The sequence below is a fragment of the Diorhabda carinulata genome, chromosome 4, assembly GCF_026250575.1.
Source record: "Diorhabda carinulata isolate Delta chromosome 4, icDioCari1.1, whole genome shotgun sequence".
Taxonomy (NCBI): Eukaryota; Metazoa; Arthropoda; class Insecta; order Coleoptera; family Chrysomelidae; genus Diorhabda; species Diorhabda carinulata.
Genome location: NC_079463.1, coordinates 902158 through 915064, shown reverse-complemented (window position 1 = coordinate 915064; position 12907 = coordinate 902158). Strand labels below are relative to the sequence as shown.

At 32.0% G+C, this 12907-nt stretch overlaps 1 protein-coding gene across 1 annotated transcript in view; it reads right to left on the bottom strand.

The window, feature by feature from the left end:
• The window catches only part of LOC130892185 (ribonuclease 3), a 32697-nt gene that overhangs the window by 15485 nt on the left and 4305 nt on the right, over positions 1 to 12907 (bottom strand). Inside the window, exons 2-11 of the mRNA XM_057797407.1 lie at positions 9274 to 9401; positions 9098 to 9215; positions 8667 to 9040; positions 8489 to 8606; positions 8136 to 8424; positions 5903 to 5990; positions 5583 to 5842; positions 5329 to 5486; positions 658 to 865; positions 342 to 588 (exon numbers count right to left, since the gene is read on the bottom strand). Of these exons, the coding sequence (XP_057653390.1) occupies positions 342 to 588; positions 658 to 865; positions 5329 to 5486; positions 5583 to 5842; positions 5903 to 5990; positions 8136 to 8424; positions 8489 to 8606; positions 8667 to 9040; positions 9098 to 9215; positions 9274 to 9401 (1988 nt within the window). The remainder of the gene's footprint in view (positions 1 to 341; positions 589 to 657; positions 866 to 5328; positions 5487 to 5582; positions 5843 to 5902; positions 5991 to 8135; positions 8425 to 8488; positions 8607 to 8666; positions 9041 to 9097; positions 9216 to 9273; positions 9402 to 12907) is intronic.

Genomic DNA, 12907 nt, shown 5'->3' with positions numbered 1-12907 from the left:
ATTGTGTGAATGAATGGACTTTAGACTCGAAAAATTACCATAAAATCATCTTGATAGCGAATTTCAACTTCAAAATTAACAACAGATGATTCAAAATAGTGTACGAATGGACTATAACTTCGAAATAAACCATTAAGCCACCACGTTAGCGTACGAACGGACTTTAAATTATTAAAAAATCATAAAACTCATTCTAAAAGTGGCTCCTAACCTCGAAAATACTTACAAAGTATGCAAAATTGTGTACGAATGGACTTTAACTATGAAGCGTCGATGCAAACGTATGAACGGACTTTAGTATCGACAAAAAATGAATTTAAATATATTTTGGGACAATTCACCTCTCTTTCTGGTGTTCATGTAATGGATGCGTCTGTCTCCGTATTCCGGTTGCCGGATGCCGCAATTAGTTAAACTGTTTCTGGCGTGATCCGGATTGGTACCGAAGTTTTCTTTATAAGATGGATGCGTTAGGGCCAATTGGAGGAGGGCTCGATTGTTAAAAGTGTATTTGATGTTTTCTTCCAATACGTTCAAGGATTGATGGAATCGCAGATGGCATACCAGCACGGGAATTAACATCGCGTGCTGAAATAGAAAAAAAAAAAAATTCGTCGGTTTGAATTTTTTTTTTTTTTTTTAAATTTTTATATCTACCTGTATAATATCGCACATAATTCCGGTTCTGTAGAATCCCTCGGAGGAAACGGCTACGGTTACATCTCTCTTCATTTTTCCTTGGGTTCGCATTTCTTGTAATTTATTTTCTTTGGCTTCGAGTTTTCTTTTATCTTCGTATGTCGGTTTCGACATATTGGCCAGAAGGTGTCTAAATTTAACGTAATCGCGCCAAGCCTTTTGATAACTACAATTCAAATATTAACTTCTATTTTATATGTCAATAATAACTACCAGGTATGCTAATTGCGTATGAATGGACTTTAACTTCAAAAGAGATCGAAAATTTTTTGTATGAATGGACTTTAACTTCGGAAAAATCGAAAATTTTTAGTATGAATGGACTTTAACTTCAGAAAAAGTTGCAAATTTTTAGTATGAATGGACTTTAACTTCAGAAAAAGTTGAAAATTTTTAGTATGAAAGGACTTTAACTTCGGAAAAATCGAAAATTTTTAGTATGAATGGACTTTAACTTCAGAAAAAGTTGAAAATTTTTAGTATGAATGGACTTTAACTTCGGAAAAATCGAAAATTTTTAGTATGAATGGACTTTAACTTCAGAAAAAGTCGAAAATTTTTAGTATGAATGGACTTTAACTTCAGAAAAAATCGAAAATTTTTAGTATGAATGGACTTTAACTTCAGAAAAAGTAGAAAATTTTTAGTATGAATGGACTTTAACTTCAGAAAAAGTTGAAAATTTTTAGTATGAATGGACTTTAACTTCGGAAAAATCGAAAATTTTTAGTATGAATGGACTTTAACTTCAGAAAAAGTTGAAAATTTTTAGTATGAATGGACTTTAACTTCAGAAAAAGTCGAAAATTTTTAGTATGAATGGACTTTAACTTCAGAAAAAATCGAAAATTTTTAGTATGAAAGGACTTTAACTTCGGAAAAATCGAAAATTTTTAGTATGAATGAACTTTAACTTCAGAAAATGTTGAAAATTTTTAGTATGAATGGACTTTAACTTCGGAAAAATCGAAAATTTTTAGTATGAATGGACTTTAACTTCAGAAAAAGTAGAAAATTTTTAGTATGAATGGACTTTAACTTCAGAAAAAGTTGAAAATTTTTAGTATGAATGGACTTTAACTTCGGAAAAATCGAAAATTTTTAGTATGAATGGACTTTAACTTCAGAAAAAGTTGAAAATTTTTAGTATGAATGGACTTTAACTTCGGAAAAATCGAAAATTTTTAGTATGAATGGACTTTAACTTCAGAAAAAGTTGAAAATTTTTAGTATGAATGGACTTTAACTTCAGAAAAAGTTGAAAATTTTTAGTATGAATGGACTTTAACTTCGGAAAAATCGAAAATTTTTAGTATGAATGGACTTTAACTTCAGAAAAAGTTGAAAATTTTTAGTATGAATGGACTTTAACTTCAGAAAAAGTTGAAAATTTTTAGTATGAAAGGACTTTAACTTCGGAAAAATCGAAAATTTTTAGTATGAATGGACTTTAACTTCAGAAAAAGTTGAAAATTTTTAGTATGAATGGACTTTAACTTCGGAAAAATCGAAAATTTTTAGTATGAATGGACTTTAACTTCAGAAAAAGTCGAAAATTTTTAGTATGAATGGACTTTAACTTCAGAAAAAATCGAAAATTTTTAGTATGAATGGACTTTAACTTCAGAAAAAGTAGAAAATTTTTAGTATGAATGGACTTTAACTTCAGAAAAAGTTGAAAATTTTTAGTATGAATGGACTTTAACTTCGGAAAAATCGAAAATTTTTAGTATGAATGGACTTTAACTTCAGAAAAAGTTGAAAATTTTTAGTATGAATGGACTTTAACTTCAGAAAAAGTCGAAAATTTTTAGTATGAATGGACTTTAACTTCAGAAAAAATCGAAAATTTTTAGTATGAAAGGACTTTAACTTCGGAAAAATCGAAAATTTTTAGTATGAATGAACTTTAACTTCAGAAAATGTTGAAAATTTTTAGTATGAATGGACTTTAACTTCGGAAAAATCGAAAATTTTTAGTATGAATGGACTTTAACTTCAGAAAAAGTAGAAAATTTTTAGTATGAATGGACTTTAACTTCAGAAAAAGTTGAAAATTTTTAGTATGAATGGACTTTAACTTCGGAAAAATCGAAAATTTTTAGTATGAATGGACTTTAACTTCGGAAAAATCGAAAATTTTTAGTATGAATGGACTTTAACTTCAGAAAAAGTTGAAAATTTTTAGTATGAATGGACTTTAACTTCAGAAAAAGTTGAAAATTTTTAGTATGAATGGACTTTAACTTCGGAAAAATCGAAAATTTTTAGTATGAATGGACTTTAACTTCAGAAAAAGTTGAAAATTTTTAGTATGAATGGACTTTAACTTCGGAAAAATCGAAAATTTTTAGTATGAATGGACTTTAACTTCAGAAAAAGTCGAAAATTTTTAGTATGAATGGACTTTAACTTCAGAAAAAGTTGAAAATTTTTAGTATGAATGGACTTTAACTTCGGAAAAATCGAAAATTTTTAGTATGAATGGACTTTAACTTCAGAAAAAGTTGAAAATTTTTAGTATGAATGGACTTTAACTTCGGAAAAATCGAAAATTTTTAGTATGAATGGACTTTAACTTCAGAAAAAGTCGAAAATTTTTAGTATGAATGGACTTTAACTTCGGAAAAATCGAAAATTTTTAGTATGAATGGACTTTAACTTCAGAAAAAGTTGAAAATTTTTAGTATGAATGGACTTTAACTTCGGAAAAATCGAAAATTTTTAGTATGAATGGACTTTAACTTCAGAAAAATCGAAAATTTTTAGTATGAATGGACTTTAACTTCGAAAAAATCGAAAATTTTTAGTATGAAAGGACTTTAACTTCAGAAAAAGTTGAAAATTTTTAGTATGAATGGACTTTAACTTCAGAAAAAGTTGAAAATTTTTAGTATGAATGGACTTTAACTTCGGAAAAATCGAAAATTTTTAGTATGAATGGACTTTAACTTCAGAAAAAGTCGAAAATTTTTAGTATGAATGGACTTTAACTTCAGAAAAAATCGATAATTTTTAGTATGAATGGACTTTAACTTCAGAAAAATCGAAAATTTTTAGTAGGAATGGACTTTAACTTTGGGAAAAATCGAAAATTTTTAGTATGAATGGACTTTAACTTCAGAAAAAGTCGAAAATTTTTAGTATGAATGGACTTTAACTTCAGAAAAAATCGAAAATTTTTAGTATGAATGGACTTTAACTTCAGAAAAATCGAAAATTTTTAGTATGAATGGACTTTAACTTCAGAAAAATCGAAAATTTTTAGTATGAATGGACTTTAACTTCGGAAAAATCGAAAATTTTTAGTATGAATGGACTTTAACTTCAGAAAAATCGAAAATTTTTAGTATGAATGGACTTTAACTTCGAAAAAATCGAAAATTTTTAGTATGAAAGGACTTTAACTTCAGAAAAAGTTGAAAATTTTTAGTATGAATGGACTTTAACTTCGGAAAAATCGAAAATTTTTAGTATGAATGGACTTTAACTTCAGAAAAAGTTGAAAATTTTTAGTATGAATGGACTTTAACTTCGGAAAAATCGAAAATTTTTAGTATGAATGGACTTTAACTTCAGAAAAATCGAAAATTTTTAGTATGAATGGACTTTAACTTCAGAAAAAGTAGAAAATTTTTAGTATGAAAGGACTTTAACTTCGGAAAAATCGAAAATTTTTAGTATGAATGAACTTTAACTTCAGAAAATGTTGAAAATTTTTAGTATGAATGGACTTTAACTTCGGAAAAATCGAAAATTTTTAGTATGAATGGACTTTAACTTCAGAAAAAGTAGAAAATTTTTAGTATGAATGGACTTTAACTTCAGAAAAAGTTGAAAATTTTTAGTATGAATGGACTTTAACTTCGGAAAAATCGAAAATTTTTAGTATGAATGGACTTTAACTTCAGAAAAAGTTGAAAATTTTTAGTATGAATGGACTTTAACTTCGGAAAAATCGAAAATTTTTAGTATGAATGGACTTTAACTTCAGAAAAAGTAGAAAATTTTTAGTATGAATGGACTTTAACTTCAGAAAAAGTTGAAAATTTTTAGTATGAAAGGACTTTAACTTCGGAAAAATCGAAAATTTTTAGTATGAATGGACTTTAACTTCAGAAAAAGTAGAAAATTTTTAGTATGAATGGACTTTAACTTCAGAAAAAGTTGAAAATTTTTAGTATGAATGGACTTTAACTTCGGAAAAATCGAAAATTTTTAGTATGAATGGACTTTAACTTCAGAAAAAGTTGAAAATTTTTAGTATGAATGGACTTTAACTTCAGAAAAAGTAGAAAATTTTTAGTATGAATGGACTTTAACTTCAGAAAAAGTTGAAAATTTTTAGTATGAATGGACTTTAACTTCGGAAAAATCGAAAATTTTTAGTATGAATGGACTTTAACTTCAGAAAAAGTTGAAAATTTTTAGTATGAATGGACTTTAACTTCAGAAAAAGTTGAAAATTTTTAGTATGAATGGACTTTAACTTCAGAAAAAGTTGAAAATTTTTAGTATGAATGGACTTTAACTTCGGAAAAATCGAAAATTTTTAGTATGAATGGACTTTAACTTCAGAAAAAGTTGAAAATTTTAGTATGAACGGACTATAATCTCAAAAATACTCACTCGGGATTTCCAGCGTAACTCAATTGCGGTGGTCTGATACCGAAATGTACAATTTCCGGAAATTTATGTTCCCCTTCTTTTTGCAAATCTATATTTCGATCCAACTGATCGACCCTTACCGAACACGGTTTTTTACCGGGGTAAGTCACTACCATACCCTGAAATTCAATTCAATAAACCGCATCGATAATAAAACGTCGAGGTATTTATAACACGTAACACCCCGTAGATATTTCGATTTCGATTTTTTTTACCTTGATTTCGTCGGCGAAATTCTGCCATTCGTACTGGGACATTTCCATCATTTTGCTCAATTCCTCTTTCTCTATCAAAAGCGATGAGCTGTTCAATAAATATTGGAGCACTTCGCTCATGCACAATATTTCTTTACCGTTTTCCGGTAATTCACGAACGAATCTCGGCATGAAATGGAATAACGAACATCCTTCGGTATTTCCGGCCGCTTTGAAATCCAAATCGACTAATTCCAAGATTTCGTAGAACAGATAATTCGCTGGAACAAAAAAAATAAAAATCCAATTTGATATTTTGAGTAAATCAAAAAAAAACTCACTGAAAAGATCTAATTCGCATACTGTAAAATTCTCTGGAATCTTCTCTTCTATATATAAAATTGTATATTCGATATTGAAGCGGATAACCTAAAAAAAATTTAACATATTATAGTCCGTTCATACGGAAAGTTACACAGACAGATCGAGAGGTATAATAGATACGTAAGATAAAAGATTAGACAAAAATAGTGAAATAAACACAGGAACAGACACAAAAAGATAAACGGAGTGACGGTAAGTCAGATAAATTGACAGACAGATAGATAAGTGAATAAATTAATAAAAGACAGACAGTTAAATAGAAAGACAGACACAAAATGGCAGACAAAGTGACGGTAAGTCGAATAAATTGACAGACAGATAGAAAATAGACAGTTAAATAGAAAGACAGACACAAAATGGCAGACAAAGTGACGGTAAGTCGTATGAATTGACAGACAGATAGAAAATAGACAGTTAAATAGAAAGACAGACACAAAATGGCAGACAAAGTGACGGTAAGTCGAATAAATTGACAGACAGATAGAAAATAGACAGTTAAATAGAAAGACAGACATAAAATGGCAGACAAAGTGACGGTAAGTCGAATGAATTGACAGACAGATAGAAAATAGACAGTTAAATAGAAAGACAGACACAAAATGGCAGACAAAGTGACGGTAAGTCGAATAAATTGACAGACAGATAGAAAATAGACAGTTAAATAGAAAGACAGACACAAAATGGCAGACAAAGTGACGGTAAGTCGAATGAATTGACAGACAGATAGAAAATAGACAGTTAAATAGAAAGACAGACACAAAATGGCAGACAAAGTGACGGTAAGTCGAATGAATTGACAGACAGATAGAAAATAGACAGTTAAATAGAAAGACAGACACAAAATGGCAGACAAAGTGACGGTAAGTCGAATAAATTGACAGACAGATAGAAAATAGACAGTTAAATAGAAAGACAGACACAAAATGGCAGACAAAGTGACGGTAAGTCGAATAAATTGACAGACAGATAGAAAATAGACAGTTAAATAGAAAGACAGACACAAAATGGCAGACAAAGTGACGGTAAGTCGAATAAATTGACAGACAGATAGAAAATAGACAGTTAAATAGAAAGACAGACACAAAATGGCAGACAAAGTGACGGTAAGTCGAATGAATTGACAGACAGATAGAAAATAGACAGTTAAATAGAAAGACAGACACAAAATGGCAGACAAAGTGACGGTAAGTCGAATAAATTGACAGACAGATAGAAAATAGACAGTTAAATAGAAAGACAGACACAAAATGGCAGACAAAGTGACGGTAAGTCGAATAAATTGACAGACAGATAGAAAATAGACAGTTAAATAGAAAGACAGACATAAAATGGCAGACAAAGTGACGGTAAGTCGAATGAATTGACAGACAGATAGAAAATAGACAGTTAAATAGAAAGACAGACACAAAATGGCAGACAAAGTGACGGTAAGTCGAATAAATTGACAGACAGATAGAAAATAGACAGTTAAATAGAAAGACAGACACAAAATGGCAGACAAAGTGACGGTAAGTCGAATGAATTGACAGACAGATAGAAAATAGACAGTTAAATAGAAAGACAGACACAAAATGGCAGACAAAGTGACGGTAAGTCGAATGAATTGACAGACAGATAGAAAATAGACAGTTAAATAGAAAGACAGACACAAAATGGCAGACAAAGTGACGGTAAGTCGAATAAATTGACAGACAGATAGAAAATAGACAGTTAAATAGAAAGACAGACATAAAATGGCAGACAAAGTGACGGTAAGTCGAATGAATTGACAGACAGATAGAAAATAGACAGTTAAATAGAAAGACAGACACAAAATGGCAGACAAAGTGACGGTAAGTCGAATAAATTGACAGACAGATAGAAAATAGACAGTTAAATAGAAAGACAGACACAAAATGGCAGACAAAGTGACGGTAAGTCGAATGAATTGACAGACAGATAGAAAATAGACAGTTAAATAGAAAGACAGACACAAAATGGCAGACAAAGTGACGGTAAGTCGAATGAATTGACAGACAGATAGAAAATAGACAGTTAAATAGAAAGACAGACACAAAATGGCAGACAAAGTGACGGTAAGTCGAATAAATTGACAGACGGATAAACCAAATTGAAGAGACAAAAAAAGAGACGGATAGACGTTGGTATAGAAGGTTAAAGGTAGATAGTAAGATAAATAATGAATATTACCTTACAATTCGGTAATTTTTTTAGCGGTCGATGCGACAACAAGGAAAAACCTTCGAATATAAACTCGTGTTCGTCGTGATGAATAATCGTCGGCGTTTTTATCAAAAAATTCGTAGGCGGCGATATCGTTATACGGTAATGGTACAATCGATCGGCGTTATTTTTGTAGATGTCGCACGGCATCGAAAACGATTCGCCCGGATAAATACCGTGTCGGATACCGGATTTTCTCGATTTCAAAGAACACCGACAAAGCGGGCCGTCGTTCATTTCTCCCGGTTCGTTGTACCTAACCAATAAAAAAATTAATTTTGCCAATTTTTTCGTCTCAATTTCAACCGAAATTCACTCACCACATTTCCGGATGCAACCTATCCGGATGTTGTTGCTTCCTGTGCAGCTCCTCCATGGTGCAATCCTCTTCGTCGGTAAGATCCTCCTCGGAACTGTCCGAGCTACTTTGGGCCTCGGCTGAAACGAAATTCCGCGTCATTTATAACGGAAAACAATTTTTTTTTCTTATTTACTCACATTTATGTTTGCATAATCTCGCTTTGATTTTCCGCGGCGGCGGTTCGTACTTTGGTTTCCGTTCGTTTATTTTCTTGGCCCTCGTAACTAGATTTTCCTTAAATGTGTCGCACAGTTGTTCCAATTTCGACGTGGCTTTCATCAATTTGGAATTATCGTCGTCTCTAACGTAGAAAAGTTCCGCCGGAGTCGATCTGGTCCAGATGCTCTTTTCGTTCTCGAGGATATCGTCCACCGACATCGAGGCCAATTCTTCTAATTTATCGGTTAGTTGTTGCGTAGTCGTACAGTAATTTCGCCGCCATTTCGTTAGAAGTTGGTCCCTTTCCGACGTATCTTTTTTGTAGTTTCCCCTATTTCGAGGTACGTAACATCTGAAATGGTAAAATAAAATGAATATATCGATAAATATTCAACATATTATAAAATACCTGCTGCTTGTCGAAGCGCTTCTATAGTTGTATCGAGTCCTACTTCGACTTCTCGTTCTTCTTCTTCTATCATAATCTCTACTTCTACTTCTGCTTCTTTTCCTATAACGCGATCTTTCTGAAAAATAAAATATATTTAGATATAAAAAACAATAAAAAGCTTATTGTTTAATTACCTCTTGATCTGGATCGTGTCCAACTTCTTTCTCGTCTTTTTCTATCACTACTCCCTCTTCTTTGATATGCATCTTTTTCTCTGCTTCGAGATCTTCTACATCTAGTCGGCGATGGAGCTCGACTAAGTCTGTAAACAGTTCCTTAGTTCACGTATTGCGGCACAGTAGTCACTTCTCATATATTTAATTTTTTTAATATCTTTTTATATATAGTGTTCACAAAATTCCCATTATCTTTAATGATTCTCTAAATTCGTGTTTTTTTATTTGTTTCTTTGTAAACACTATAACAACAACAACAACGAAACAGTGTATAAGTGTTTTGTTTACCATCCAAGCAAAATGGCCGAATTGTCAAAATCTAGACTTGTCCATTTAAATCGTATACTTTGGAATAAGTCAGATATAAATTGGACTTTTTAACAAAAGTTCACTTTAATTTCAGTTATTATTATAAAAAAAAAATAATCGAACCGAATTTACTTAATAAAAAAAGTTCACACTAATAATAATGCACGATTCGAGAGAATGCATATTTCAAATTTCCCGCCGAAGAATTCATCACACTGTGTGTAACACTGGTATCGTATGGGCGGATTAGCATCTCGTAATTTGTTTTGATTAATGTTAATTAATCTGATATATGAATATTAATAGATAAAAATACTATTTTTGGATTTATTGATAATTGTTATTTTTTCCTAAATTTGTTTACAATTTGAAAATTCGTAAAGTTACTACGGATTGTAATTTGATAATCAAGTGATAATTGATCTATCGATCGATTTAATTGTCAATGTCAGTTATATTTTGTTGAAGATCGAAACGTCAAAAATATTCTTTACAAAAACAAATTAAATCAATGAAATTTTTCAAGAAAAAAATATATAATTAGAAATAGTAATAGTGAAAATAAAAACATGGGTTCTGACAGGTATTTATAAGTTAAAAGTGGGTAGATATTTAAATTAAAACTTCAATTAGTTGTTTCAAACTTTTATTAAACTCTTAGAAACATCTATTATTTTATGTATGTATGAATATTTATTATAAATAGATTAAATACATTTCATTACACTGTTCTACATAATATATTGGTTTTAAATAACACAAAAAATATTTTCTTTTCCGGTATATTACAAATTTTTCAACAATTCATACGTACAGGGTTAATCATAAGTAATAACTTTTCAAAATTCCAAATACTTGATTTAAAAATGTATAAAACGCATTCCTTTTATTGAATATTGTAATATTTAAGATGAAATTTCAAATTATTTCATAAAAATTCCAAAACGTCCTAAACAAAATTCATAAACACATTCATTTTTGAACACTTCGTCTTCTAACCTTAAATTTTCCATAAAAGAAAATCTGTATACATTAGTTTATACAGGGTTCATCATAATATGTATAATTTTGTCTTTTATTTAGCTATATTGTCATCAATTTGATGTTAGACATAAAATTTCAAAATATATTCTAATACAGGGCTGAAGCTTTAAAAAAAAAACTACTAATACGTCCTTAATGGTTCATTTTACTACTCACAAACTAAATAAACGTTCAATTTCTAAATATTTAGTCTTCTAACCACAATTATAATGCAATCAATGTGGGAATTTTTGTTATTACGCTCTAGTGCATAAAATTGTGTATTACATACGTTGTACATTAGTTCATAAAGCTATAATACGAGGTGTGTCAAAGAAGTTGGGAGAATATTTACATGGGCAACCTGGTGCTATCGGAATATGTGTTAAACTGGTTAAACGACACTGGGATTAGAGAAACTAGTGTTACCGGATTCTAGGTGGTAATAGACACACTGATGTTGAGACCTAGAGCTATGGAAATCTAGGTGGTAAACTGGTTAAACCACACAGGGATTAGAGAAACTGGTGCTACCGGATTGGACATGGGAATCGATACTGAAAATGAGACCTGGTGCTACCGGATTGTAGGTTGTAATCGACACACTGATGTTGAGACCTAGTGCTATGGAAATCTAGGTGGTAAACTGGTTAAACGACACAGGGATTAGAGAAACTGGTGCTACCGGATTGGACATGGGAATCGATACTGAAAATGAGACCTGGTGCTACCGGATTGTAGGTTGTAATCGACACACTGATGTTGAGACCTAGTGCTATGGAAATCTAGGTGGTAAACTGGTTAAACCACACAGGGATTAGAGAAACTGGTGCTACCGGATTGGACATGGGAATCGATACTGAAAATGAGACCTGGTGCTACCGGATTGTAGGTTGTAATCGACACACTGATGTTGAGACCTAGTGCTATGGAAATCTAGGTGGTAAACTGGTTAAACGACACAGGGATTAGAGAAACTGGTGCTACCGGATTGGACATGGGAATCGATACTGAAAATGAGACCTGGTGCTACCGGATTGTAGGTTGTAATCGACACACTGATGTTGAGACCTAGTGCTATGGAAATCTAGGTGGTAAACTGGTTAAACCACACAGGGATTAGAGAAACTGGTGCTACCGGATTGGACGTGGGAATCTACACTGAAAATGAGACCTGGTGCTACCGGATTTTAAGTGGTAATCGACACAAGGGATGAGACGACTCGGTGCTACCGGATTCTAGGTGGCAATCGATATATATGCGATGATATTTGGCGTTAACGGATTCCGAAAGGTACATTGGTGACGTGGTGCAACCGGTTTTTAGCGGATAATCGACACGGGGGAGTGAAACCTGACGGTAATCGGTGGAACGGTATCAAAATTTCGAGTCCCGGACAATTTCGATGGACTTTTTTTGGAACAACCGTGAAATTATTCAACGGGTAATCATTTTTGTGGACCGAACAGTGAATTTCTTATTATAAGAGACAATTTTGGAACGCGTTCGACTATACTCGTTTTTAGAGGTTGTAAAGCGTGTACGGGGTGTCAAATTTTTTCGCAAAGGGATTATTTTAAAACGGGAGGGATTCAATTGTAGTTAGATATTATATTGGGGGAGTGTGGGTGGGGGGATATGTGTGTGTGTGTGTGTATATTTAAAGGAGTTGATCCCAATCAATTTCGTTTTTGTATACTTCGTCCTCCAACCATAGTTGATAGTTTTTTTTAAAACTTTCCGAAAATTCGTAATCGCGTCCCAAAACGCCGTTCAAACTATTATCGATCGGTTCGTATTCGGTATCGTTATTTTTAATATATCTTCTATTATTAAATTTATCGACAGCCGTTCTCAAAGTGATTTCCTCGGCTTGGAAATCCCAAGGTTTGGCGTCGAGGAAATTTCCGTACGCCCAATCGTCGTTCAAATGATGCCTGACTTTTTGATAAATCAAACTGACCGTTTGCAAATTCGATTTCCTCCAATTCCTACCCAAATATTTCGTTTGCATCTTCAATAATTTCAATACGTACAATTGCGCCATCGAATGTCGTATTTTCAACGCCCGTTTCAATATCGGCGCCGATTTGAACACCACCAACATCATAATCCTCGAATTTTTCCATTTGCACAATTTATTCAACACCCTCAATAAATTTATGCTGGAAAAAACGTTCCTCCAACAATATTTGGTATCGCAACCGATCTCGATGGTCGACGTCAATTCCATACCGTCTCCCAATACGCACGAAGGGA